The sequence below is a fragment of the Beauveria bassiana genome (genome assembly GCF_000280675.1).
Source record: "Beauveria bassiana ARSEF 2860 unplaced genomic scaffold BBA_S00014, whole genome shotgun sequence".
Taxonomy (NCBI): Eukaryota; Fungi; Ascomycota; class Sordariomycetes; order Hypocreales; family Cordycipitaceae; genus Beauveria; species Beauveria bassiana.
Window position 1 is genome coordinate 305,436 of NW_007930849.1, and position 27,523 is coordinate 332,958.

At 50.6% G+C, this 27,523-nt stretch overlaps 7 protein-coding genes across 7 annotated transcripts; 3 read left to right on the plus strand and 4 right to left on the minus strand.

Moving 5' to 3' along the window:
* Positions 1-501: 501 nt before the first annotated feature.
* On the minus strand, positions 502-1,887 carry BBA_05445 (Drug/metabolite transporter; the record flags this gene model as incomplete). The annotated part of the gene is made up of 1 exon (XM_008600542.1): positions 502-1,887. One exon carries the CDS (start codon positions 1,885-1,887, stop codon positions 502-504), a length of 1,386 nt encoding a protein of 461 aa, XP_008598764.1.
* A 1,144-nt stretch (positions 1,888-3,031) lies between these two features.
* Positions 3,032-3,603, minus strand: BBA_05446 (transcription initiation factor IID; the record flags this gene model as incomplete). The annotated part of the gene is made up of 2 exons (XM_008600543.1): positions 3,032-3,471; positions 3,543-3,603. The coding sequence occupies 2 exons, from the start codon at positions 3,601-3,603 to the stop codon at positions 3,032-3,034; spliced, it is 501 nt and encodes a 166-aa protein (XP_008598765.1).
* A 176-nt stretch (positions 3,604-3,779) lies between these two features.
* On the plus strand, positions 3,780-4,374 carry BBA_05447 (S-adenosylmethionine-dependent methyltransferase, putative; the record flags this gene model as incomplete). The annotated part of the gene is made up of 4 exons (XM_008600544.1): positions 3,780-3,989; positions 4,042-4,151; positions 4,218-4,299; positions 4,354-4,374. 4 exons carry the CDS (start codon positions 3,780-3,782, stop codon positions 4,372-4,374), a joined length of 423 nt encoding a protein of 140 aa, XP_008598766.1.
* Positions 4,375-4,611: 237 nt separating this feature from the next.
* Positions 4,612-5,700, minus strand: BBA_05448 (D-isomer specific 2-hydroxyacid dehydrogenase; the record flags this gene model as incomplete). Its single annotated transcript, XM_008600545.1, has 1 exon — positions 4,612-5,700. The coding sequence occupies one exon, from the start codon at positions 5,698-5,700 to the stop codon at positions 4,612-4,614; it is 1,089 nt and encodes a 362-aa protein (XP_008598767.1).
* Positions 5,701-7,343: 1,643 nt separating this feature from the next.
* On the plus strand, positions 7,344-9,003 carry BBA_05449 (metabolite transport protein GIT1; the record flags this gene model as incomplete). Its single annotated transcript, XM_008600546.1, has 3 exons — positions 7,344-7,487; positions 7,560-7,884; positions 7,943-9,003. 3 exons carry the CDS (start codon positions 7,344-7,346, stop codon positions 9,001-9,003), a joined length of 1,530 nt encoding a protein of 509 aa, XP_008598768.1.
* Positions 9,004-9,236: 233 nt separating this feature from the next.
* Positions 9,237-10,155, minus strand: BBA_05450 (TIM-barrel enzyme family protein; the record flags this gene model as incomplete). Its single annotated transcript, XM_008600547.1, has 2 exons — positions 9,237-9,845; positions 9,922-10,155. The coding sequence occupies 2 exons, from the start codon at positions 10,153-10,155 to the stop codon at positions 9,237-9,239; spliced, it is 843 nt and encodes a 280-aa protein (XP_008598769.1).
* Positions 10,156-10,675: 520 nt separating this feature from the next.
* BBA_05451 (UPF0261 domain-containing protein) lies at positions 10,676-11,935 on the plus strand (the record flags this gene model as incomplete). Its single annotated transcript, XM_008600548.1, has 1 exon — positions 10,676-11,935. One exon carries the CDS (start codon positions 10,676-10,678, stop codon positions 11,933-11,935), a length of 1,260 nt encoding a protein of 419 aa, XP_008598770.1.
* Positions 11,936-27,523: the final 15,588 nt, after the last annotated feature.

Consider the following 27,523-nt stretch of genomic DNA (forward strand, 5'->3'; position numbering starts at 1 on the left):
GAATTAAACCTAAATCGGCAAATTGGCCGTAGATTATAGAATAATCGACGGATTGCTGCAGATGGAGACGCGTTTTCGATGTTGGAGTGCGGTTGCGAAGCGACAAATCGTTTGCGATTTGCCTTCCCGTCCGCGGACGTTTGAAGCTGTCGCGACGCTGCGCAAACCTGTAGTGTCACGTGACAGCATAGCTTTGCCCAACCAGTAATTATGTGCAGCTTTGCTTCTACGCCTACCCGGTATCACAACTAACTTGATTCGTTTCTATTTTCCCGCGTGCATATATACGTTCTTTCTAGTTTTCCGTTTTCTTTGACACTGGAAGAGTCGCCTCTCAATATATTTGCCAGCCTTCTCTGTATAATGCTGCTTGGCAACATATTCACCCAGGCCTTAAAGTAACGTCTAGCAGAGACAACAGCACAAAACTGAGCGAGCTGCACAGGTCGGAACGAACATTAAGAAAACGATAGCTCTATGAAACATCTCTATAGAATCAGTCTATTGTGGGCGGTAGACGTTTAGTTCTGTATTTGCGCCTGCGCCGCCGCCATCCATGAGCATGGGTGCGCCCTCGGCCTCATCAAGTAAATTTGGTTGCGCCTCACAATCTTCCACTTTTGCTGCAACTTTAGGTGCCCTTTTCAGCAACACTACGCCGATAGCGCTGCCGAGAATCAATGCACATCCCAGGAAACTGACGAATCCCATCCTGTGGCCGAAAACCCACCAGTCAAAGCTCGCAGCAAACAACATATGAGTGTATATCATAGAATTGGCCTTGTTCGATTTGTCTTTGCTGAGACCCGTAGTGAGCAGAAATTGCATTATCAGGCCAAAAAGACTGATCAAGATGATGAGAAAGAATTGCTTGACAGAGTATGTAAATTTCCAGCGTAATGTAGGCTGTGAAATGTTGAGTGCTGGTGCTGCGCAAAGTATAATCGCACACATCAGAGTACTGATGACTGCAAAGGCGTTGACGGAGACGAGGGGATTGGCTTTCTTGCCGATGGCTCGCAGACTCGTAAAAGCACCGGCCGCACCAATAACACCAAGCATCGCAACAGCGACAGCGACGAGACGCTCACTCGCCGTTGCTTCATGGTCCATGCCCGGAAGAGCCCCAACTGCACGCTCCTCATGGCCGGAGGTTTTGCCTGAGTCGACAAAAAAGGTGGCAGGCTGTGCAATGAGAACAACGCCAAAGAAAGCTATTAGCGTAGCCAGTTGCTCCATTTTCGTAAATGGTGTGCGCATCGCAAAGTAACACATAATGCCGGCTACGCCGGGAGCCAGGAAGGTGATGACTGTTGCATCGGCCAGCGGTAGATACATCATTGAGTACCACATACCGAATATTCCAAAAAAGCCAGAAAAGGAACGGAGGAATAGTAGTAACCGAGCACCCTTATGCGGAATGGGAAAGTCGGCAAAGCCGGCCCTCCACATGTATATCGAGCAACCAAGTGCACTGAGACCTTGCCTGTAGAACAACAGCTGTACAGGATGCATGCCATCACCTTCTAGCTCCATGAATCTGGCGCTGAGGTTCATGAGGGCTCCAAATAACTGGGCTAGCGCAACACATATTGACGGGAGATTATTGTGCCAGAATTTTTGTATGAAGGACTGTCGCTGAGTGAACCCGGGCTGCCCGTTGTAAATGTCGGCGTGTGACAGCGGTGACAATCGGCCGCTAAGAACTGGACTTGGAGTCATTACTCGTATAGATTCTGGCATAAAGGCTTCAGACTTTGGACCAAGCAAATTTGACGATAAGCCATTTTGCCCATCGCTCCTCGAATTTGTTGTTGTGTTGTCGAGTTTCGCCTTGCCGTGAGCAGTAAGCTCTACCTCGGCGTTGGTGCCGCCCCCGTGAGGCATGATGTTCGAATTTGAATGAGAGGTTGGCGGGGCGAAATGAATGGCGCCACCGGACGTTGCCGATTTATTAAGAGCAACGCGGTTGATGAATTCTTACCGTCACTCGCTTGAACTTTTCCAGTTGCCAACTGATTAGACATGTCAACAGAGTCGCCCAGAGAGAGAGAGAGAGAGAGAGAGAGAGAGAAGGAGAGGAAGAAGAAAATGAAGGCAACGCTCCGGACATCAGCGAACCGGCAGTAGACTAGGATTTGGCCGGTGGCGGGCACCGGCCTGGCTAGGCCGTGCCGGTGGAGTCGGAGTATGCATCTTGGAAGGCGAAGTTTGGTTATGGTTGTGTGGAATGGTGGGAGAGAGGAGGAGAAGGAGGAGACGGTGGAACCGTTTGGCTGCAACGACAAGTGATAATGCAACTAGCGAGAGCCTAATGATGGCCGTGCTGGCTGTATTGGGCAGTTGGCAGCGGTGGCCGCCCGATATCGCACTAGAAGGCGCCTATGGCGTATTTTATGCAAAAAAAGATTCTTGACTGCCAAACCGCTCCCGAAGCGATGATCATTGCCAGGTCGATATACAGCCTGGCTGCGTCGTGGTCGCCGACCTTGGCTGGTTCTTGGCAACGAGAGAAATCGGCGGCTTCTCCATGCCGGGCAAAAGCTCGGAGATGGCAGAGCCCGGCAATTTAGCCGCACATGACCCATCAGCTTCTGAAACATTTTAGACGAAACAACATCAAGAAACATGCAAGTCCATTTCATCTGGCAACATCGATTCTGTCCAATTTTTGACCTCTTGTCTCCCGACAATGCTCTGTCGTTGTTGCTCGCTGCTTTGCCCTGAACCAACAAGTCCGCGACACAGTCAATCCTGGCAAAGTAATGGTTAGATTGCAATGACCGGTAGATGTCGATATCGTTTAGGGAGATGATTGTAATCGAAACCTTGAATTTATGAGAGCTATATCTGATAGCATTTGCTTCCCTAACCCGAACCTAAAACCGAAACCGAAACCAAAACGCCATGTCCATGTAATAATATCGTGAGAAGCCAAGATATAAGAAGGGGCACACACGCGCCGACGCATTGTGCTGCCAAAAATCGAATCATAATCGTAGCGCTTATTTTGCTCGGCGCAGCCAGGGTATCATTTCCTCTTTCCCAAAGCGTCCGCCTCAGCATCTGCATCGTCGTCGGCCTCACCAAGCTCCTCCTCCTTGTTGGTCGGCCTGCTGCTGCGGCCGGCGACGCTCGCCGCGGCTGCGTCATCTCCCTTTTGGCGCTTCTTCTCCTCTTCTGCCGCATCCTTCATGATGTCCTCTTCGGCGTCGCGCAGAATCTCGCGCGCCTTTTTAATCTCCTTTTGCTTCTCAAACACCTCTTGCACCTTGCCGAGGAAGGCTGGGTTCTTGCGAAACGCAAACTCGAAATCTTCGTATTTGATCTTTTGGCGGCCCGAATATTGCGCCGCGCGGGCCGCCTCAAAGGCGATGGACTGCATAAAGTCTGTGAGGATTTCGTCGAGGACGCGGACGGTTTCGGGGAGCGGGTTCTTGACGTCGCCGTGCGCGTAGAGCAGCTGAGCGACTAGGAACTCGTTAGCACAATGTTGAAGATATAAGAGGCCGCTGTGACCGGGATAGAGAGATGCAACATACGCTCATTGTGGGAAAAGTTCATCTTGCCGACATTTTTGCCGGCGCGCGCTCTGGGTTCCATCTTGAAGCGATTTGAAGGCGCGGCGACAGCCACGCGCTTGAGACTAGAGCAGGTCTCTTGCAGACAAGAATCTCGCAAGAGTTCAACAAGAACAGGATCTGAGCGATGTCCTCCAAAGTCTTGCGCAGAGTTGATGAAGATGTAATTGCAGAGTGCCTGAGAAGATGGCTTGAATGATGCTTGGTGGGGCACAGCTCGCTGCTGTTGACGTACCTTATGGTTGGCCGGCCGCGGCGAATCTTTGGTCCCCTGAAGGCCAGGTACCTTGTAACTGCAGCAAAGGCCAGCGCATCTCGATCTTGGAGCTTCGCATTGCCGTCACGACATTGCGCGAGAGCTGCAAACACCCATCACATAAGCGCTGTCGCCTCGAGTCAACCAATATGGTATGCCACGCTGTCCATGTCCCACAATGTCCCGGTTTCTAACACTTTGCAGTCGGCGCTCTTCAACTTTCAGTCCCTCCTCCTCGTCATCCTGCTGCTCATTTGCACGAGCACCTACGTCCACCACTTTACACCGGGCATTCTCGACAGAAACAAGAATGGGTAAGAGGAGAAGCCAGTTTTGAATGCATGCAAAGCTATTAGACTGCCAGCTAACCACTTGGCCAGTGTCACGGGCGTCTTTTGGAAATGTGCGAGGATAGGCGAGAGACTTAGTCCATACATAAGCATATGCTGTGTCGTCATGGCTGTAAGTAGAGCTGCGCTTGTCGAGCCGCCAGATCATATGCTAATCTAGGAATAGGTGTCTCTCTTCTTCGGTTAAGCATCACACGTGGCATTCTCTCTTACATTGTTTTTGCAATTCGGGCGTTTCGAGGGGCGGATACATGATTACTTACGAAGCAATAATGGCGCGATATACTTGATACCGAAGATTTACAAGTGAATAGGAAAAGGAAAATAAAATCTGAACTTTCTCCAGGGTGCTTCTTGAGCATTACTAATTCGAATGAGGCGCGAATTTTCCCTAGGTTCAAAGATGCCAACTCTGCAGTTTGCCTCATACTAGGCGATGCAGAATCTCTTTACCTGCTAGCCACCGCTCCAGATTCTCGGCCGTCTCTTCGTACCACCTGTTCATGAGATCTTCATCGACGTAGCCCATGTGAGGCGTCGTGAGCACCTTGGATCGTCCCGCAACACCCCACTGTTCGATGCGCCAGGGGTTTCTCTCAGGAAGAGGCTCTTGATCAAAGACGTCCATAGCTATGCCGCGGATTATGCCTTGGTGCGCTGCATTCAATAGCGCATCTTGGTCGATTAGTGCGCTGCGTGAGGTGTTGACCAGTAGCGCATTCGGCTTCATGATGGCCAGTGTGTCTGCGTTGACGAGCCCTCTCGAGCGTTCGCTCAGAACATAGTGCAGGCTGACTACATCCGCAGTGCGAAACAACTCTTCTTTGCTAACCACCTGGAAGGTCCTCTCTCCGAATTCATTTTCAATTGGCAGGCCAAGATCGGCTGCAGCCCGGTCTGCCTTGTCCTGGTCCAGGTTTGCGCTCCAGCAAACGACCTTCATACCGAAAGCCAGAGCACCGATTCTTGCCACAGCCGCGCCCAGCCTACCCAGTCCAATGACTCCGAGAGTTTTACCGGACAGACCTATCGCTAGGCTAGACTGCCAGCCTCCCGACTTGACGACGGCATCATCAAACGCCACGTTTCTGGCGAGAGCCAAAATCAGCGCCCAAGTGTGCTGTGTCGTTGGGTGGCTGCCCCCCTTTCTGATATCAGCTGGTAGCGGCTTGCCTGTAGGCCCCGGTTTGTCGGTGCGACCATTTCCGGGGGCCGCGGCAACAGTGATATCGAGCTCTTTTGCAACTTGGAGGTCAAACGTCTCAAACTGTGTGCCAGTGCAGAGCAGCAGCTTTAGGTTTGGCAAGCTGCGCAGCAATTGGGAAGGAAACGCCGTTCTTTCGCGCATCGCAGATATGATATCATACGGTCGAAGCTGCTCAACAAGAGCTTTCTTCTCTTTTGTTACATCTTGAGGTACATGGGACTTGAAGATGTCGATTTTGACGTCGGTCGGCCTGATGTGCTCGAAATGTCGTTGCGCCACAGATAGGTAGTCGTCCAAGATAACCATTGATGGTACCGCGGAGCCAGAGCTACGGCGTGTGTGCAGTCGCCGTGCATGATTCGCTGCCCGTATGACGGACTTTGGGGCCAATCTCGATGCCATTCGAGTAAGTAATGGATACAATGGATCAGTGAGTAATGGTAGACGACGCTGCAAAGCCTTTCTTTTAGGCAAGTGTATACCACCTTGTTATATAGATTACAGAGGGTTTACAATAGCTGATTTCTTATCGGCGAATGGCAAGAGACGTGATCGATGATTGTTGTAGGTTCGGCGTGTCGAGAGATGCGATGGGATTTCTGCGGAGATCCGACCGAACGCGGGGAAGTGAATCCACCCCCGTATTTAACTCCGAGAATCAAGAACAAGCCGCCCCTCGTTGTATTGATCGTCGAGTCATTACCTCGTAATATCATTTGCAACAAGCAAGGTCATCACAGCCTGTTAGAGGCTATTTGCTACTCAAAGAGTTGTATGGTATTTTCCCACCCGAGGCTGGCCGTTTCGAACTAGCTACAAATTTCGAACTAGGCGGCCTCTACTTCTTTCAACAGGCAAAACAGGTTCTGTATAAAGTCATCATTCGCTCTCAAGCAAGAATTCATCAGCAGGTATGATTATTTATATTCTCCGGGATGTCGGATTCTTGATATGTTGTCTCATCGAGGCAGTGGCTAACCAATACTTGGTGCCAAGAGATCGCCACATTCCCCCGTCTTGGCTGACAGCCACCAACCGTTCAGCCTTGTTTTCAATCAGGAACGGACTTGAACACCATTCGGCGACAGCGACCCAATGTAGAGCTCTGTCAAGAACCCCAATTTTGGGTGTACAAAGCTGTGCTGACCGACCAGGCCTTGCGCACTTGGTGTTCACTTTAACCATATCGTTGCCTTAATTAGCCCCTCAGTTCATATCCACACTGGACAAAGTGTGCGCATCACGCGACGCTGGAGCTGAGTTCTGGCATCTTGCAGCATCAGCAGCGCGGCTCCAATAGTGAGTAAGCTGGGGAAGATCCACGGCCCAGCCAACTAGAACTGTGAGCTTGGGAGCGCGGCAAAAGCCACCCGAGGCTTCGAGGCACCGGAGATGCCCGCCCGTGAGCAGGCTGCCGGGGTGGCGCCAGCTCGGTGACACGAACCAGCAATCTATGTCGTAAGCTGCATAAGATGGAAAGATGCAAACGTGAATCAAGGACGGGGCAAGAAGGACACAAGAGGAAAAAAAAAAAAAAAATGAACAAACTAAAAGTCGACATCAGACGAGGCGAACAATCAACAGAAAGCAGACCGAGCACGTGGGCCATCTGCCCCGGACCAAGTTCGCATCCACGCCGCCAAGTCGAGAATAGATGGCGCATTTATTCCCCCACTGCGCTGCCGCTTAGCCGGAGCAGCCCTTGGCGTTCCTCGCTAGAGACTAGGACACATGGCAGTGAAACTTATTTAACGTTGGCCGGCTATTTTTTTCCCCCCTGGTGAAGCGCAGGTTCGTCTCGTAAGAGGAACCGTGAAGCCGTTGGACAAGTCCCGAAAGACACGAGAGTATCCTCTCTGCTTCTCTCTTTCGTCTCAAGCTGTGTCGTTTGGTCAAATACAACCCTACGGTTGGCGTACAATCGGCACACACACACAAACGCCTTCAAGATGACGGACGCCCAAATCTCGGACAAAGTCGCGGTCGCGCCAGCATCCCAAGACGATGTTGGAAAGGAGCCTGAGTCTAGCCAGCAAGAGGTCATTGCTCCTGTTTCCAGAAGCAAGCAGTCGCTCTCTGACATTTTCACCATTGTAAGCTCTTGTGTCCTGCTAGCTGTAGCCATCGGAAAAGAAGAAGACACCTAGCTAATTCGACTGACACAGTTTTGCTCTGGTTTTGCCCTCATTTCGGATGGCTACCAGAACAATCTCATGACCATGACCAATGTCTTGTTCAAAAAGGAATACCCCAACGAGTACACCTCCTCGGTCAGCACCCGCGTCTCCAACGCGCTCCTCGTGGGTGAGATTCTCGGCCAGGTCGTCATTGGTCTGACCTGCGATTATCTCGGTCGCAAAACTGCCATCATTGCGACTACTCTGATGATTGTTGTTGGCGGTATTCTGGCGACGGCTTCTCATGGCATCACCATTGATGGAATGTTTTGGATGCTGACCATTTCTCGTGGTATTGTTGGCTTTGGCGCTGGTAAGTCACCCTCGGGATGAGCCATGGCAGTGATATCAAGACGCTGACATTCGATCAGGTGGCGAGTATCCCGCTGCTAGTGCTTCGGCTTCTGAAGCTGCCAACGAGCATACCTTAGGCCACCGCGGTCCCGTCTTCATTCTCGTTACCAACCTGCCGCTTTCTTTCGGTGGCCCACTAGCCGTCTGCGTCTTCCTGATAGTCCTTTCTGCTGCCGGAGAAAATCACTTGTCTACCGTCTGGCGTGTCTGTTTCGGCATTGGTGTTCTCCTGCCATTGACGGTCTTCTATTTCCGTCTCAAGATGCTCAACTCGAAGCTGTACCGTCGCGGTGCTATCAAGAAGAGAGTCCCGTACCTTCTCGTCATCCGCTACTACTGGAAAACTTTGATTGGAACTTGCGGAGCCTGGTTCCTCTACGACTTCATTACATTCCCCAATGGTGTCTTTTCCGGCACCATCATCTCCAGTGTCGTCTCCAAGACTGGCAGTCTGCGCAGCACCGCCGAATGGCAGCTGCTCCTTGACTCTATTGCTCTTCCTGGCGTACTTCTCGGTGCATTCTTCTGCGATCGCCTTGGTCGCAAGAATGTCATGATGATTGGTTTCTCTGGCTATTTGATCTTTGGTCTCATCATCGGTCTCGCCTACGACAAAGTTGTCAACATTATCCCACTCTTCGTCATCTTTTACGGCCTCATGCTCAGCTTCGGCAACTTTGGTCCCGGCGATATGCTGGGCCTCATCTCCTCAGAAAGCTACGCCACCAGTGTTAGAGGTACATGTTATGGCCTTAGTGCTGCAGTTGGAAAGGCTGGTGCTGCCATTGGTACCGAAGCTTTCAAGCCTATCCAGGAGAACCTCGGCAAGAAGTGGACTTTTATCATTGCTGCTATTTGCGGTGTCGCTGGCATTCTCGTCACCTTCTTCTTTGTCCCCAAGCTTACCGGTGAAGACCTGTCTAAGGAGGATGAAAAGTTTAGAGCTTACCTACTGAACAATGGTTGGAATGGTGAGATGGGCGAGCAAGACTTGGCCGCGCTTGCTAAAGATGTTCACTATGTTGAGACCCCATCCAAGGAGGGAGGGTATGATGAAAAGACCGCGTTGCAATCATAATTTCTGATGCCGCCGTGCGCCGTTTAATCACACACGACATGATACCCGCCACAACTGGCAGCAAGCAAAGATTGAGATTATTCCAATATTCGCACGTGTTATATGTGCCGATGTACATGCCTCCCTAAACTGTTCAATTTCCTGAATATAGCAATGTGTCATGTGGAGTACCTTTTCTTCTTTTCTTTTTTCTTTCTTTTTTCGATCTTCGATCTTGATTGTGAGGCCCTCATCTACGCGGCACTTGGCCTCAGTCCCTTGAAGCTTTTTGTGATATTTGTAATTGCCTCTTCGACGGGCAGTCGCTCCATGGAGCTCGCACCATAAAAGCCATGCACACCCCTGGTTCTGCCCAGCACATAGGAAGCATCCTCCGGAGCCGCGATCGGTCCTCCGTGACAGAGCACTAGGATGTCCGGGCTGATGGCGACGGCCGCATCTCGGATCTGCTGGATGAGCCTGATGCTCTCGTCGAGCGTCTTGCCGGAAGCGGCGCCGATGGAGCCGCTGGTCGTGAGGCCCATGTGCGCGACGAGAATGTCAGCGCCGGCTGTCGCCATCTTCTGTGCCTCTTCGACATTAAAGACGTATGGCGTGGTGAGCAGGTCCATCTCATGAGCCGCGCGAATCATGTCCACCTCGAGGTCATATGACATGCCTGTTTCTTCTAGATTGGCGCGAAACTGGCCGTCAATGAGGCCAACAGTGGGAAAGTTTTGCACGCCTGCGAAGCCGAGGTCTCGCAGCTGGGAGAGAAAGTGGTTGGTGTTGAGGAAGGGATCCGTGCCACAAACTCCGGCAATGACGGGTGTGTGGTTGACAACTGGAAGAACTTCCTTGGCCTAAGGAAACTGTTAGTAGATGTCGTAGAAGCTAGCTAGCGTGAGTGAATGTCGTTGGGTAATGGCTGTTACTCACCATATCAAGGACAACATCGTTCGCATTGCCGTATGGCATCAATCCTGAAAGCGAGCCACGGCCTGCCATGCGGAAGCGGCCACTGTTGTAGATGATGACCAAATCGCCGCCGCCAGCCTCGATGAACTTGGCAGAAAGACCAATACCGGCGCCAGCACCGACAATGGGTTTGCCCTCAGCGATCTGCGCTCGGAGGTTGGCTAGAATTTCTTGTCGGTCCGTCGGAGGCGCCATGTTTATTTCTCAGTGCGGAAGAAATATTGAAGTTTGGAAATCTCGATTGAAAGAGTGCAAATGGCTAGGTAGAAATGCCTCGTATTCGAATGAATAATGGAAGTGAAGATCACTCACTGAGAACGACTTGTTCCAACAGCGGGCATAGATAGCTCCACCTGCCGCTGTCAGAGTGGAGTTGAGGCCTCTGTGTAGTGGCTAGCGAATGATCAGTTGATAACTAGTTCTACGGATACTGAGGTTCCTTCTCGAGCCGTTCAACCAATAGCAGGTGGCGCTGCAAGTCACCGTTGGCAGTGCAGCGTGCAGCTGCTCTCGCCCGTACCATCAACATCATTGCATCATCAACTGCGGCAGTAATATTCCGCTTGATAAACTATCAATCTCATTCAACCCCGACCGATAGCGTATCTTTTCGTGCGTTTTGATTCGCATTGACATTTACACGCCGAAATATCACTTGGTGAACCCGCCACAGCGCCATCTTTCCTCGCGGCTCAACGTCGTCCCAATCTGCAATATGCCGACTGTAGCAGTAATCGGAACTTGTGACACCAAATTCGACGAACTGCAGTTCCTGCGCGATCGAGTACTGGAGAATGGAGACATCAAGACCATTCTGATTGACGTGGGCTGGCGAGCGACGGAAAATAGTGACATCACGATATCGCAGCCGACACTCATCCATGAATATGGCGACGGGAAAGATGTCTCGTCGCTCTCTCGAGGACAATTCATCGAATTCATTTCTACTTGCGCAGCTAAAGCTGTCAAAAAACTCTATGAGAGTCATTCTATTGATGGAATCGTTTCAGCCGGTGGTTCAGGAGGTACCTCGCTGGTCTCATCGATCATGAGAGATGTGCTGCCCATCGGCTTTCCAAAGTTGATTGTCTCAACCATCGCTAGCGGCAATACGGAGCCAATCGTTGGCGAAACAGACATTGCACTCATGTACTCGGTTGTTGACGTCGCAGGGTTGAACGACGTCTTGAAAGGAATTTTAAGCAATGCCGGCGCAGCCATCGGCGCAGCAGCTGCATCGTGGTCCAAAAGAAGACTTGCAGCGCCGAATGAAGACTCGAAATCGTCTGGCAAAAAGCGTGTCGGCATAACCATGTTTGGCGTTACAACTCCCGGTGTAGATGCTATCCGCTCACATCTCGAAAGCAATTACCCGATTGAGACTTATATCTTTCATGCCACTGGTCGTGGTGGCAAAGCCATGGAACGATTGTGTCGAGAAGGACTGCTGGATGCCGTGATTGACCTCACGACAACCGAGATTGCAGACTACATTGCCGTTGGTGTGATGCCGGCTGCCGAGGATCGCCTCGACGCTGCCATTGAAAAAGGCATCCCAAATATCGTTTCTCTTGGCGCGACAGACATGATCAATTTTGGGGCACGAGACACGGTTCCGGACTCGTTTAAAGAGCGCACCATTGTCGAGCACAACTCGCTCGTGACGATTGTGCGTACATCGCCGAAAGAGTGTGCAGAAATTGGTAGATTTATCGCCGACAAGTTGCGAAGAACAAACGTCCCAGAGAAAACGCAAGTCTGGATTCCCAAAGGCGGCGTGAGTATGCTGGCCGTCCAAGGGCAGCCCTTTGCCGATGCAGAAGCTGATGCCGCACTGTTCAACGCGGTCCGGGAAGGACTAAAGGACACAGATATAGAGATTATGGAAGATGAGAGGGACATTAATGATGCAGACCTGGCCAAGGAAATCGCTGTTTCCCTGGCGAGAAAGTTGGGTCTCGAGCGGACAAGGTAGCTCGTATGAAGCAGCTTCGTCTTCCATCATTGCGCTGAGCCGTTAGTGAGAATCATGATGCAAAGAAGGGGCTTGCGGACCCAACAGATTAAAGACAAAATCATAGATACAATGCCCCGACGAATGATGCGAGAACCCGTCTAGAAACAGACGATGGTAGATTCATCGCCAAACTGAGTGGGGCTGCTATAGTAACATAGTAGCGGATAAGTCATCGCTTATCAATAATCACAACAACAAGCGTCGTTGGTCTAGGGGTTAGGATTCAACTCTTCCAAAGTTGAGGCACGGATTCGAGTTCCGTACGACGCACATTCCGAATATCTTTTTTTGGCTTTACCAATCAGCTCACTCTTACGTACAGCAGCTTGTAGAGTGACGCTTTTAATTTTTATTTTTTTTTTCTCCCTAGTACAACTAATTTCATGTTTTATTGTCATCTCTCATTTTACCACGGCGCTCTTGCCTGGATGCGGCCAGAGTCATGGAGCCAGTAAAGTTGTAACTAATCAAAAACCTTGACGATCTCGTACGCTTGGAGCTTTCTCGCGAGTAATTTGGCCCAGGGTGGGTTTGGCCAGAAACTCACCTGAACGCCACACCGAGGAGGCCCTTGCCCTTGCGTCACAGAACATGTGCATAGCCACCCACAGTCCCAAAGTCAAAAGGGAAAGAACAGAAGGAAGGGGGGGGGGGGGGGGGGGGTTCCGTAACTAATAAAGGGGCGGGAGAAAGTGACCGTAGCCCAAGGACAAGTTCTTGATCCCTTTCTGGTGACATTGCCGAAAGAAGAAAGATGGCGCATTTGTTGCAGCCCGTCCAAACGCTACCTACCCCCAAGTATCCGTAAAAGCCGACGTGTGTTTGCGTCTGCATCGGCTGTGGGTGTGCAGCGTCAAAAAGATTTGGAGTCGGCCTATGACGCGATGGCTTTTTTTTTTTCCTGAGCAACGCCATCGTTACATGTCAAAGTCCAAAAAAACGAGATGAGGGTGGGTGGGGGTGCGCGTCGTTTGTCTGCCCTTGAACGGAGGTCCGACACTCTTTTGAGGCTATTCTGCGTTTGCTATCGGTGTACGCGAGCCGCTGGACCACAACAGTTGCTGCAAGTTGACTCGTTTGATGCCCGCAACACCCACCATCAGTGCACCACAAGGGAGCTGGTTGCCGGTCGGCTATAAACCTTGAATAAGGTGAACAAGTAGGTATTTAGACAGGGCTGAATTCAACGGGTGGGTGTATCAAGCATGCACGTTTGGTGTAATCCGTACATTCCTCGTATATATCATCTGCATAGTTACATATGGATACTCGAATGTGGATTTTGTAAGATGTACCGTTTCAAAGTCACAGATGCATACAGACCGCTGAAAGTGTCGCGTGTCTCGGCAGAAGCAGAAACTCGGTCAAAAATGATATTTCCGGTCCCAACCAATGTCCATGTGTCATAAGTCATAACGCAGTCTACATGTTTTGACCTTTCTAGCTCGCTCTTACAAAGCGCAGCGTGTCGACACGAGTCTCCCTCTGACTCTCGGCCCCCCACAACCACAACCCTCGGCGGCAGACTTACTCCAGCTGCATGAGACAAGACTTTGTAGGGCTCATTCGATGGTCCTTTATACATGTATTACTCAATATTAGCAGGCACTTGCAACTTGCAGCTACTCAGTAATTGTGGTTCATATGCAGTTTTTACCATGCAGTATGCAATTCGAGAACACAAATAAGCAATTCGTCCATGCGGCTAACGTCCTGGTCTCCCCCAACAGTGTGGATTCGCAGGGTCTCTTGCCAAGAGCTGGGTCTGGTTAATACTTTATTTAATTGTTAATAGAGAAAGGACGCCAAGGGGTCAATCCGAGCTTCTGGAAGGATGCTGCCATGATTATTTACGGGGGCAGAATTACGCCCACAAACATGCTTCTCTGTTGGACAATAGCGAAAACGCAACTATGGGTGCGCGGGACTGACATGAGCTGACCCGTGGCCGCAAAAAAAAAAAAGATTCCAAAACAGTAGGGCTGGTGCTCATATCGGAGATCTCAATCTTGACTCGGAACAGGTCACCGCCTCAGAGTCTCTCTTGATGCCGATGCGGGCACAGAAAACCGCCTGATTGTGTCAGCTTCCCAGCTACTGCCAGTTTGCGTTTCAAGAACCAAAAACAGCTTTTTTTTCGTCTACAGTGAGACGCCGCAAGCAGCAAAGGGGAGCGAGAAAGGTGCTGCCCATTGACAAAGTCATGTGGCATGATGTTTGCTTTGACATGCAATAAAAGCACGCTGACTTGTCAGCAAGGAGGGCGGCAAATGATATAACAGGAACACCCAGATAATTTAATCAGGTCAGGGTCTCTCGCCCCCAGTTCGTGATTCGCGTTGCCACTAATAAACGCCACTTATTAGGGCCGGCGCAAGTTTATTTGACTGCAGGCAGGCAGGCCGACGACATGGCCAATATACCATTAATTACTCGCGGGCGCGACTTGGTGGCTGTTGCTCGAGTCGGTCTTTTTTCAAAATAATTACTACTGGTAGATGACCAATAACAGAGCCTGTCTGCGAGGTGCTGCGACTTGGGTCCGATATCATTCTACAATACGATACGATCCTCTGAACCTTGATTCGTCTTTTTATTACTGTTTTTAATTCCTTTTTTTTTTTCGGCAACGGCCATAATGGCGATCGTTTTATAGCCAACTTTTTGTTTTCTTTCTTTTTTTTTTCTTTTCACCATTTACAAAAAAGGACCTGACGCAACGGGCCGTCTGCCTTGATCAAGTATGACAACCAGTGTAATACTACACAAAAAAGTGCAATTTGCTACTCGTGACCATAGCGCCCGCGCCGTGAGCACCTGGTCATCCTGCTTACTCGTACGGGCTGGGGCGTGCGTCAAGAGGAAGCCGCGATCCTCTTTTTCATATTCGTTGTCATGTCTCCCCCCCCCCCTTCCCCTTCCGGATATCATCGGTGGCGAAGATCAAACGGCGTAAGCCTCTCTGCGTCTTATTTACGAACAAGGCCGCCGGATGCTCCCCCTCGTGGCAGAGCCCTTTCCAGCCCCAAACGGTCGTGTGTTCCTTGATCACTGATCACGCGGTGATCCTTGCCCATTATATTCCCGCCGTAGCACAAGGCCCTTCCTTTGTGCTCCCCTCCCAACTTCGGAACAGGACTGCGAATATTAACAAAAGATGGGATGTTGCTTGGTTGCTTCCGACCACCTGGTCTGTGTCGTTGAAAAAAAAAAAAGCGGCTTGTCATTTAAAACACGGGAACCCCCAGCCGCCACTAATATATAGCGGCCCGTGGTTCTGCGTGCTAGTTAAGTGGGAACTTTGGCGTCATTCAACAGCCAGGCTCGTGGCATGATCCGTTCACTTGACTGCGCCCTAGGGAATTTTCAAATACATATTACAAAGTGACATCAAACAGCTGCCAGTGGCGTTTGACTAAAACTCGAGGACTTTTCTTTGTTTCTTCCATCACCCGCTCCGGTCCCTGGAGAGTCAAGGCGTGACAGGGTTTATTAACAGGGATAGCTACGAAATTCGGATGCTCTCGCTTCAGAATCTCCTTTGCTGAAAAATCTCGCATGAGAAGTTATAGTTTCTGGAATCTAATGAGGTTAATGATGGAAAAGATGCTCACGTCGTTATCACGTTGTATAAATAAACGGTGTTGGTCTACTCATGAGTCGGCCGAGGCCCCGCTGGGGTATAATGTCGGAATGGGCCGTGGGTAACGTCGCATCTTTTTACTGAGTACGGATACTCGTAATCCTTTGATGGAATTGATGAGGCGCGCTCAGAACCAAGATGGGTGCATCGAAGATGGAACAGCGTGTGGATCGTTCTCACTGGAGTGAGCTTTTGTCATTTTTCCCAGGGAGTGGATAGACACATCCTCATCTTCTGCAGGAGCATGACTCTTGCAGTATCATGTATCAATATTTTTTTTGAAATGTATGAAAATAAATTTGCATTTTGGGGAACGTGGAGACTACAGTCAATTTCATGTGCATCACACGACCATGGCGGAGCGGATCTGCCAACCGCATTGTGAGAGACGCCCACTGTAAGACTATTTGATATGCAAAAAGAGCATTTCTAAAAACTGTGAGGGCGTTTTGAGTCGTAGGCAATAGCGTGACTAGGACGGAACCAACTTGTGTTGCTAATGAGTTTCGAGTCAGCCTGATATGCATATGCCACGTACACCGCCGTCGGCAGTCGGCAGTCGGCAGTCTCAATAAGGGAAACTTGTAAGGAATAACAGGGTAGATGGTCACGCGCGCCATCAAGACGAATTCTCTTGCAGATACGACTTTGTTGTTGGCTTTGGGCTTACCATCTGTTACAGAAGCATGGCTATTGATGACGGACGTAGGATGCTACATCACAATTATACTTCTTAAAATATTACTTAGGGTACTGAGTACAGTGAAGGTAATTTGGCTATTATTATGCCACCGCCGTTGACTAATGAGACTAGGGGCGGGTGTCGCCCATTTGACACGATGCCAAGATCATGGTGCGGTGATGCTCGGGCAGCATCTGCTGGAATACGGGGCTGCCTGTGGAGATTGCTAGATAGCCACCTGCCATTTGTTGAATTGGAATCAGAGTCGGAAAATAACTCTAGTCGAGTTACAGTAACTTGATGAGCCGTGGCGGTAAGGCAGACTTGAAACCAACCACGGCAACGTGACGGAAACACACCGACAACAGATATTCGGTCCTTTGGGTGTGTATTGTATATCAGTATCACAAATATCAAACTGCTCCATGTGCAGTCAGATTATGCAGTGCGAGCTGGCGCACGATGTTGACGCACGACAGAAGCCGGCCGAATCGACTGACGGAAGGGGCCGAAATATGAAATATTGATAGAGCAGCATAATGAAGTGGGGTAATAAAGCGAGCGTGAAGTGGCAGTCATGCAAAGCAACCAGTGGTAATTTTCTAGTTATAATTAAAGTTTGATTTGACAGGTAGTGCTTGGACACAGGGCTGCATCTCAGTTTGGCCTTGAAGGGAGGTGTAAGCCGTGTAAGCCTGGCAGACAGGGTACCCCTAATGAGCGGCAGTGTGACAGATGTTCGAGCAGGGAGGAGCAAAGAGAGAGGATGTCATGCGATGGAGAAGACTTGAGTAATGTTGGCAATGCTAAAGGTGAGTCTGGCGGCTGAGTACACGACAATTGTGATTCGTGCAACCCTCATGGCACATCCTAATTAATAAGAGAAAAAAAAAAAGAAGCGCCCGTATGCGCTGAAGCTCACTCAACCAGGCCTGGGACGGCTGCGCCCAGTGATTACTGGATGCGGCCACACGCCTTGGCGGCGAGCCAATCAAACAAGGGCGGGTCAAGTAGCCATAGTTATGGAGGCGGGGGTGTTAATTAGAGAAGGCACACTTCTTTGGGCTTGAGGGTGATTTTGGCCCAGAAAATATGTCAAAGTAGAGAGACTATTGATTCAAAAGAGGCCTGTGAGTCATTATTCGAGGGCCAGACGCTAGCATTGTGGAAGCTTTACACCTAGGTAGTCTACCTGGTACTGAAGTCTGGGCTGGATGCGTGCAGTTGGTACCTGGGTGGTGGTGAGTAGCCACGAGATGGGAAACACGTATTACTCGTTGTAATCTCGGGCTTTACGATTTTCGACTTTCATTTGGGCAGGATTGTGAAGATAACTCCAGGGGTCGACTGAATTTAGGCATTGTTCAGAATTGGGGGTCCTTTGTTCTTCCGAGGAGTGTGAGCAACAATGGGAATACGCCGCCATCTTGGGCCAAAAAAGAAGACCCTAGCTTGCACATTTGAAAGAGTGCGGAACAAAGGCCGTCTTTCGAGGCCCTTCAAGATGAAAAGGGAAATTTCCACCGCCGTACCCGGGGATCCGATGCTGATGCGGAGTCTGCTGGCGATACGGCGAGCTACCCGTCACATCCTGACAGGCTACAGCTACGTCCCAGCATACACTTGTTTAACTGAGCACCAATTTGTTTTGAGCAGACATGTCTTGGGGGGGTCTCTTATATTTTCACTGTGCGACGACAAAAAAAAAAAAGGGCAACGTCGTCAGACTTATAGTGGTTGAGCATTTTGCTTAGACTTTTGATAAAGGACATGATTCCATTGAAAGCGACTTTCAGCTCAGCTGGACCTGACCCGGCAGGCTGGAACATGCCGAGAGTGCGGGCGGGGAAAGAGCAGCGTTTCTAGGAGGGCGTGTCTCTAGCAGGCTGAGAGATGGCTCTTTCTTCTTACCGACCTCGTACGATTGATGACAGCCCAAGCAGACGAGACGAGATGCAAGGCCGTCGTTTGTCATAGACAGACTTGACAGAAATCCAGCCACACATTTGCTTTGAGACGGGAGATGCGCCGGCCAGAGCGGACTATCGCAAAAAAAAAAAAAAAAAAAAAAAAAAAAAAGGTAACTGAGCTCTGCAATCCCACAGATTGGTTGGTTGGCGGTGGCCTCTTTTGCAGCACAGGAAGCAGGCGAATAAACAAAACAAAAAGTTGACATCTCTCTGCTTCTAAATCTACAACACGATGCTACAGCGGAAGAAAGAGCCATTTTTCTTTTGGGTGGCTGCTGAAACAGCCAATATTAAAACGGGTTGAGTAGGGCAAAAGAAAAAAAAAAAAAAAAAAAAAAGCCACGCCGTCGAGAAAGGTGGTGGTGACATTACTCGAGTCCTTGCAGCAAATGTGCAGCATGATGAGGACAAGGACAAGAAATGAAAAGGAAAAAAGGTAAAAGAAAGCCCGGCATCCGCCATGGTTCCAGAATAATAAGCGACAAATGTATTCATCGAGAGGCTCTGCCGGCATGTTTCCCTCTCTTTTTTACTCTTTCTTATTCAACTACCGTAACAGTAAAACCTGCACGTCTCCACTGAATAGGCAAGCCCACGTAGCATCGTCTTTTTGTGGTTGCAGCTTGTTCTAGTTTGATATTTTCTATTACTCTTCTTCCCGGGGTCCAATGTCGTGATTGCGAATATGCGAGGTGGCGTTGCATTTTCCTTTTCGTATCAATACCAGTAATTTGGGTTGATTATTCCCTCCTCCTCTTCCCTCCCCCCAAAACCCGGCCGCCACCACCGGATTGAATATGCTGCGGCTTTTTACATGGCTTATGCAAGTCCTCTTTCAGCAAAAGGACTGTGCATCTGCGCTGGGCACATGACGCCCGCAGTTATTCATCTTTTTCTTTCTTTCTTTTTTTTAGTTAAATAAAAAGAAGTCGCTTCTTATTCTTTTCATCTTGGTCTTGGGCGTTGCATCCGCCCCGCCTTCGAGACAACCCTGTTACAAGTGCCGGGTGCGACAAAGCAAACGTCTACTGCACGATATCACGAATGAGAGCCTTGGAAAATAGTGCGGCCCAAGGAATGAAGATGTCTTTTCCATGGGCACCAGGATGGAATTTTGCGTGCTTCTTATTAGTCGATACTGTGGCGCTGGAACAGGGCGTTTTCCCTTGTTTTGACTAAGACTCATTAACACGGGTTTAAACAGTGTTGTACTTTCTTTTTTTAAAAGAAAAAGGCACAAAAAAGAAAAAAAGAAGAAAAAAGAAAAAGAAAAGAAGACAACCACGAACCTGCCTAGGCCAACTATTTAGGGTCGCAACGAAGCCGGGGCGCGGGGTGGGTGTGTGTGTGTGGTGTGACAAGGCCGGAACATGGGCGGACGCCAGCCTGACCCCGGTGCTTGGCCCGGCTCATGGGCCGTCTTATTGGTTAGATGGGCGGGATAAAATTGCGCATGGCTTTTTTTTCTTTGTGATGCCGAAAATGTCGCAGTCTGATCAGTGATTTGGACCGACAGGCAATCTTGTAGAACTTGCAGTATATGCATGACGAGCTGAATGACTTTGGCTTGCTCTAGTTAATGTGCCAAGGTCTCCGTACAGCTCCAAATATCCAAGTAGTCCCCTGGGTCTTTTCCAACTCCTTTCTCACGAGACAGGCATACTTCTTGATTACGGATATTAAAGTAGTATTTTTGCTAGGATGTAGATGGCAATAAGAGCAATAGTTGCCGCCACGGCCCGTGATGGGGTTTCTTTAGCTTTCTTCTTCCTCTGGCTGGCCCATTATCATTCTGCTTTTTTTTCCCTCCCCTTTGCTTTGGCCACTCCATTTCATATTGCTGATTTCATGCATCAATCTTTCTTTTCTCGTTTCTCGTTACCGCTCTCTATCGCTGAAACTTGCATTTCTCTACAAGTTGGTTAGTCTTGCCAGTGTCTCTGTTTCCTTGTCACCCCATCCGTTGATACCGAGAAAACGAGATCGGGGAACATGGGGGTTTCCTCAATAAAAGATGTGGAAACTATTTAACTAGCCCCCCCCCCCCGGTCGTCCACTATCTCCTACTGGTTCCTCTCGATCCGAAGCGGGATGAGAAACATTTCCAGCCGTGGGCCGTAAAGTAGCCAACCAAGTCGCTGCAGCTACCGAGCACAGACACCTGGCGCGCCGGTGAGCATCCCTGTAGCGCCCAAAGGCAAGGTTAGCCCTGTCTTGGGCGACTATCAGGACGCCGAGCGCAAGAGACTGATCACTTTTTTTTTTTTTTTTTCCTTTTCAATCTGCCTTGTACTATGAAATGAAGACATTGAAAATGTTGGTGCAGTGTTGCAGTCTGTTGCACGCAGCTTGCTGGGGCATCGATTCGTGCGCACGGCAGCGCACATACAATCATTAACACGGAGACAACCAGCACAATAAATAAATACGACTTCTGTTCACCCGAAACCCCAAACCCCATCCATCCTGGGGCGTCATGCACATATTCGTATTGTCAAGTGCGTGTTGGGTTGGCGCACGCGCGCGCAGAGCCCATGGTCGGGCATGCAAAGTTACAACCTTGTCAAGTCTTGGCTTGCTCGCGGCTGAGCGGTGCTGTTCCCGACTCGCCCGTTGATACATCATCTTCTTGTGCAACCCGAGATGTCCAACAAGGGCCAGGGGGGGGGGGGGGGAAGATACATATTTCCCACGTCCATGGTAGGGGGTGGTCAGTCTCATGGGGGTTCCCGTCTTTTTTGCTCTCCCACTCTCCGATGCAACCCGCTGGCCCGCAGGATATTCGCGTCATGTGGCATTGAGCGAACCAGGAGACCGGGTAGTGTGCAGCCATTGTTTCCGGCCCAGTCATAGCCATCCATTTTCATTATACCTCAATGTCGCGTCGACGAGATATATATCATTTTGTCTCTTGTTATTGAAAAAAAAACCCTCGCCATGATGACCATTGCCTGGGGAGCGAAATCTTGGTTCCCCCCGTCCCAAGTGGCCGGGACAGTCGGCGGCCGGAACCAGTCTTCCGGGAACCATGAACATTGGAGCCTGGTGACCGGTGACCTGGGGTGTGTCATGTTGGAGCCACCCCCCTTCCTCTTCTTCTTCTTCTTTTCCCGGGCTTTGTGCCTGAGATGCGGCCCCATCCCTTTTCTAGCCTGATTACGGATGTACTCTGGCAGTTCACGGCAGTCTTTCTTGCAAATGGGCGTCGGCTGCATTACCCTAAGCAGAATTGATGGAACTTGCCGGCCGCACGCCCTCGGCTGGGATGGCTAGCGGTTCCAACTTTGGGGTAGCTTTTTCAGCGTGGTTCGCCAGGAACAGGGGTGTAGAAATCTCTCCAAATCTTAAAAGACAGGAAGTTCGACGTTTTATCAAATCAGTAAGGATAGTTATCTCACACTGATTAGCACCTGTTTTTCGTAAAATTTAGGTTGAGCCCTCTCACAGTAAGCTGTACCATTGCTGCCTAGGTTGAAGAGTGCTGCATTATGGCCAGCAAACACCGATAGCGGCAGCCAAGATACTACTACGCACTACTGTAGCAAGTGCTGGCGCAATCAGCTCCATTGACATCAGCTGCATACTCTACCTAACCAATGTGATGCTGTGGCGTCTGACAGCTGGTCGTGCAGGCTCGTCTAAGCCTTGCATTTGCATAATAATAAAAGGCGACTGCCGCATTGCAATTCTGCCATTTTCTACCCTTGAACACTATGATCAGTCCAGCTCTTCTCTAACCTACAGTTTGCGACCTCAAGTCTTGATAGTTGTTTGGTAGTGAGGGGCCAACAACGCCCAGTGGGCACCATGTACTCCGAGAGCCTACCTAGCCTCGCTCCCCCGCCTGGGATTTCGCTACTTGTAAAATAGTCTGCCATGGAGCACATTTCTACCGTGCGCAAACGTTGGCAAGGTGAAGATCTCATTAAACAGATGAGCTAGAGCACCACAACGAGTCGCATCCGTCCTAGCCTTTGGAGCCCGTTGGGGCCACCTTGGTTATCAATACGACGCCCTTTAACCTTGCCACCACATCTTACATGTTACATTTTACATGTGACATTGTGCTTTGGACGGTGCACCTGCGTTCATTACAATCTTCAAACATGTGCGAGGCGAGCGTCAGTATCGGATCTCGAGGATCCCTTTATGTTTGAATCCATGGCTGAGCAATGCCGCCTCGGCCAACTCGCAACTCGCAGCAAGTCTTTGTTCGACTCACCCAGCAGGGCCAGCACCCCGGTGCCGGACCTCGGAGGGGGGTGTGTGACTGATAGAGTGCTGGGGCCAACTGGACGTGCATTGTAGTTGTGGCGCAAATCAATGGCGCTGGTCACGACGACGTGATGAAACCGCAGAACACCATGTCAGTTCAGAATAGGTCAAAGAGCATGCCGACGACGGTCAGCCAAGGTCAATGCAAGTTGTGTGGCGGCGCGATGCCCTCTTTTTCTCACCGGGTTGGTGGCAGCGCACTCTGAATCTGGAGCAGAATCTGGAGCAGAACCTGGAGCAGAACCTGGAGCAAATCAACCCGCAGATAGAATGACGACTTGACGCGAATGTGGGGGTTTCCGATGATTAGGAACCCCCCGCCCTCCAAAAACAAAAAGTTTAATATATTGCTGTAATTTCTTCATTTTCAAAGTTGAGCGCAACTCGACGCAACAGAGGTGTCACTTCAGTGTGGGCGAGCTCCATGCACTTGGTCGTCGCGGACATGAACCGCAGTGCATGAACACGGCGCTCCGGCTGGCGATGGAGCCGGGCCATCGTGGGCATCTCAGGCAACGGCCGTTGGACAACGGTTCGACAGTGAACGAGAAACGAAACAAATGAGACTGCGAGGAAGGAGAGGGGGGGGGGGGGCGCTGCCACTCAATGCTGTGGCTGGCTGCCTTGTTGTTGTTGAGGTGGCGCCCAAACAAAACCACGAGCAACAAAGAAGAGTGCATGCTGGAAGGGACAGGATAGAAAAAAGAGGCGACACGAGTAAATTGGCGGCCTCGTGTGTATTTTTACTTGGTGGTGGTGTATCGGTGAGGCGAGGCGACTGCAGAAGTCGCCTCAGCGGAAACAAGCTACTGCACGCCAGCGACAAACTTCGCTTCCAATCAGCCAGCATAACCCGTCATTTGGTCGTAAAGCTTTCTCTCTGCCGACATCGTCTGCAGCCCTTTTGTGGACATTGAAGTGTCTTGATACGTTGCTGCAGAGTCTGCACATTTGTTGTCTGCAGGCCCGGGAAAGGGGAAAACCGAGGCTTTTGCGTGAGGAAGAAAAAAAAATGTAACATGTTTCTTTTTTTTTTGTGGTTTGTCCTTTTTTTGCTCGACACTATCCGTGTATCAGGAGAAGGTAAAAGATGAGGGGCGACAGGTGCAGCAAGCAGAACAAAAAAAAAAAAAAAAGAGGGACAAGAGAGACGTGGTGATGCAGCTCCATGCAAGAGCTGAGGGCGTGGACTGTAGTGAAGAAGAACAAGGGCTTGCCGCCGTCACCTTGCATGACGAGAGGTGGCAACGTGCGGGCTGTCTTTCAACTAGTTATTCTCCATTCTCATGACCTGCAGCAAGGGGAACGGGAAACGGGAGACGGGCAAAGGGGTCATGGCCCGTAATTGCTGGAAAGAAGAAAAATGCCATGAGCGGCGCAAGATGGAAAAAGGAATAGGTTACAGTACTGGATGAAGTGTCGAGCCAAGGGGACTGTGTGGAATGTGAGAGTGCCTGCCAAATGTGTGAGAGTGTGAGAAGGTGAGTACAGTTACTGTGTGTGTCAGTTGTGAGTGTGCGTACAACTTTTACTCCCTATTTATCACACAAGTGCTAGGAGATGATGGTATTGATATCCTTTATTAACCGACTGCACGCATTTTTGCGTGACATTACATCGCGCCAAATGGACTTGACAAAAGAAATTGATGGTACGAGCGAGCTGCAAGGGCCAGAGAATTTTGGGTGAAATGACGAACAACATCAGACAGAATGGATCGTCACCGGCGCAAAAGCCGCTTGCTCCCCATTAAATCTACACAAATCACAGGTGGGGAGATATAGAAGGGGGGGGGCTGCTATTTACACACGCCGTTGGTTGGTACGACAGACTTTCAGCTTGTTCGGGTATGGGCAAAGATGCGGAATGCCGCTACAAGCGATGTACGAGCTCGCTGCACCCTCGTACTCGTGGCACAGGCCGTAGATGGGCGTCCGCATGGGCTCGTCGTGTGCGTCCAATGTGGCGTTTTCTCTCAAGCCGTTACTACTTCTCTCACTAGGCCGTGAACAGAAAAAAAAAGAAAAAGGGCTTGCAGGTTCCGGCTTGCCTAGAACGGGGCCGGCAGCACGCAAGAGCCCCAGCAGTCTTGGGTTATTGCCCATGAGCTCTCAAGTGCGCCATGGCTCAGGAAGAAAGTGACGGGAGTTTGTATTTTGCCCCCCTTTCCAGCGAGCCAATTTGTTTGGTGCAAAAAAGCGAGGCTTGCCGGTCGAGAAAAGGTTACATTCGTAAGAGCTTTCTTTCGGTAGTCAACTCACCGCGGTGGCGCACCTGACAGCTATTGCTTCGGCTTCATCTGGTCAACAACGAAGAATGATTCGGGTGATTCGGAAGACTTGCTCGCCGAGAGACTCGACAAGAAACTTGTTATATGGAATTACCCCAATCTCATCATACCTCGGCGAGATCGATCTGTCATGTCTGGCCCTCCCACCCTCACTCGCACACGCACGCCACCCCCCCCCCCCTCTCTCCGCCCTCTTTTGGGGAATCCTGCTTTTCCCCATTCAACCTAACCGTGCCGACGTGTTATCCCTTTTTGGTGGTTTCGGCGGCACCGGTTATTGACACCAGGCCGCGCTACGAGGGAGGTGGCCTAGGGTGGCCCAGCACACAGGCGCAGGGGAAACGTGGTTGGTAACTAACCAGCACGTAGAAGCTAGCAGCGACAAGCCATGCGAGGGTTAGAACCGGTCATGGTACGGATACTCTGTTGACAAAAAGTGTAACTAATAAACCCCAAGCGTCGTCCATGCAATAATGGTAACAAATGTGGCAAGGGAGACGGAAGAGGGCGTTTAGTATTTATAAAGGGCTTCGAATTTAAGGGGATAGATATTAGCAGCATAATCATAATTTCCCCATCAATGCTACATCTTGACAGGTGGTTTCGCTGGTGACCATAGCATGTCATTGCGGGCGCTTTGCTTTGCCGTAGCACGAGGTTGTGATGAGAGTGACAGCACGAGACGAGTCATGGAGTACGCAAGTGTCACCGTAACTAATTAGCAAGCCCATACGAGAGGAGGAGGGGACAATTGCATCAATTCTCCAGCTACAAACCACTTCTTTTCCCCCCTTCCTCCCCGAGGATTCTCAAACCCAAGACGGCGCGATGACCGACACTAATAAACTCGAGTCGAGGAGCGTGCCTGAGTCGTGGGCAAAAGTTACGGTCCCCTCCAAAGTGATTAGGCTCAAGCCACAGCTGCGTGGATCGCCAAACAGGGCCACAGGGCCACAGGGCCCCAGCTGAGAGTTTTGGGTCCCCAAGGTCTGTAAATTGGGGCCTCTCAGGGCTTTACTCTCAGGTACACGAGGCAGTTGACAGAAGAGCCCCCCCATCTTTTTTTGGTGTCTGTTGGGTGGGTGGAATACAAGCAAAAGGGCAGCGCAAAAAGCCGCGACCCGAATAACAAACTAGTTTGGTGTACCAAATGTAGCAGGAGGAGGGGGTGGTGGTGGTGGTGGTGTTTATGTGTTTATGTGTGCATGTGTGTGTGGGCTTTCTAGCATTCTAGCGGCGTCAAAAAAAGGTGTGAGCACACAGGAGCTGCATGTGCGAGGTCGACAATGACGATGGACAAGTTTTCCATGTTGCAGCAGCCAGCTAGCCAGCGCCAGCCAGCGACGAAGCAACCGCACGCAGAACCAGCGCGCGCCCCCTCCGGGTGCAGGTGCATTGCAGCGTTGAAGCCACGCCTGTCCGCACGGCGCAGCAACTTTCCATGGTAAACGGGACGGCGGGCGTGCATGGGAATACTTGGTAACACGGGAGCAACGACGTCCGCCCTTTCATTCATTTTTTTTTTGGTTGGCAGAAGAAGGGGTGGGCAACCGAAGCATCATTGCGGGCGGCCGATGTGCGTCCTTGCGCAGTTAATAAAGTCATGTTACGACACAAAAAGGCCGGGCGCGCCTATCCCCTCCGAAAGTCATAGGCGGCCCTTTTCCCCTCCCTCCCCCCCCCCTTGGTACGTACGCTGGAAAAAAGCATGGTGCCACCGAGACAAGCACTCACACTGCCACCGCCCGCGGAGAGTTTTGGACTATTTTGGCGGCTTATTTAGCTAGCAAGTCATAAGTCATGGTACGGAGGAGAGGGAGGGGGGGCGCGGGCGCGGCGGTGACGACGGAGGCGGCGGCGGCGGCGGAGGCGGCGGGCTCGTACCGATAGAGAGAGGGTAAGAACAGAAGGGCACATACGTAAGTTGGGACCCGGGTGGTCCGCCTAGGTTGTGTGTAAAGTTTTCTCTTACTAATAATCGTGGCTGCTTACCGTTGTGCTAATTGTGCAGAGGTGTCATGCCTTTTTTTCTCTGTCACTGCTCGCCCTTGTATAGGTAGCTTGTGGTGCGACTAAAACGAAGCTTGCAACAAGTAGATTAAAGGAAAGAAAACCATGCATGATAAAAGGTAGAAAAAGAAGGAAGGAGAGTACCCCCCCCTTTTTTTAATCATTATTAACTTGCTCTTTGTTTCCTTTTGCAGATGGCACATGATGCAAGTCTTGAGAGGCCTGTGATGCACTACTGCAGAGACATGACAAGACAGCTAGCTGTCAGAAGGAAAAAAAATAATAGAGCAAACTGCAGGGCCAGCGGGCGCAACATCAGGCCAGAAATGGGGGGATGCTACGAGTAAGAGTCACGAGTAATAAGAAGAAAGAGGAGAAAGGATAGAAATCATGATGCGATGGGCCGGCGGCGGCGGCGTCTAACACCAAAAGCGACGACGGGCCAAGAGCCTCGGCCAACAAGGTTTAACATGAATAGGTAATCACGCAAAATAGAAGTCATGCTTGGGCAAGTCCGAGTCTGGCGCCCCGGCGGCGTGGGCGGTGCCGTCATCGAGAAGTAGTGCATCGGGTTAGGGCAATCAAGTTGCTAGGCTGCTTGGGGTCGGTCGGTCGGTCGGTAGGCAAGCCGGCCGGGGAGCGAGGGCCGGAGGTTGTTACCGGCGGCGAGTGGCGG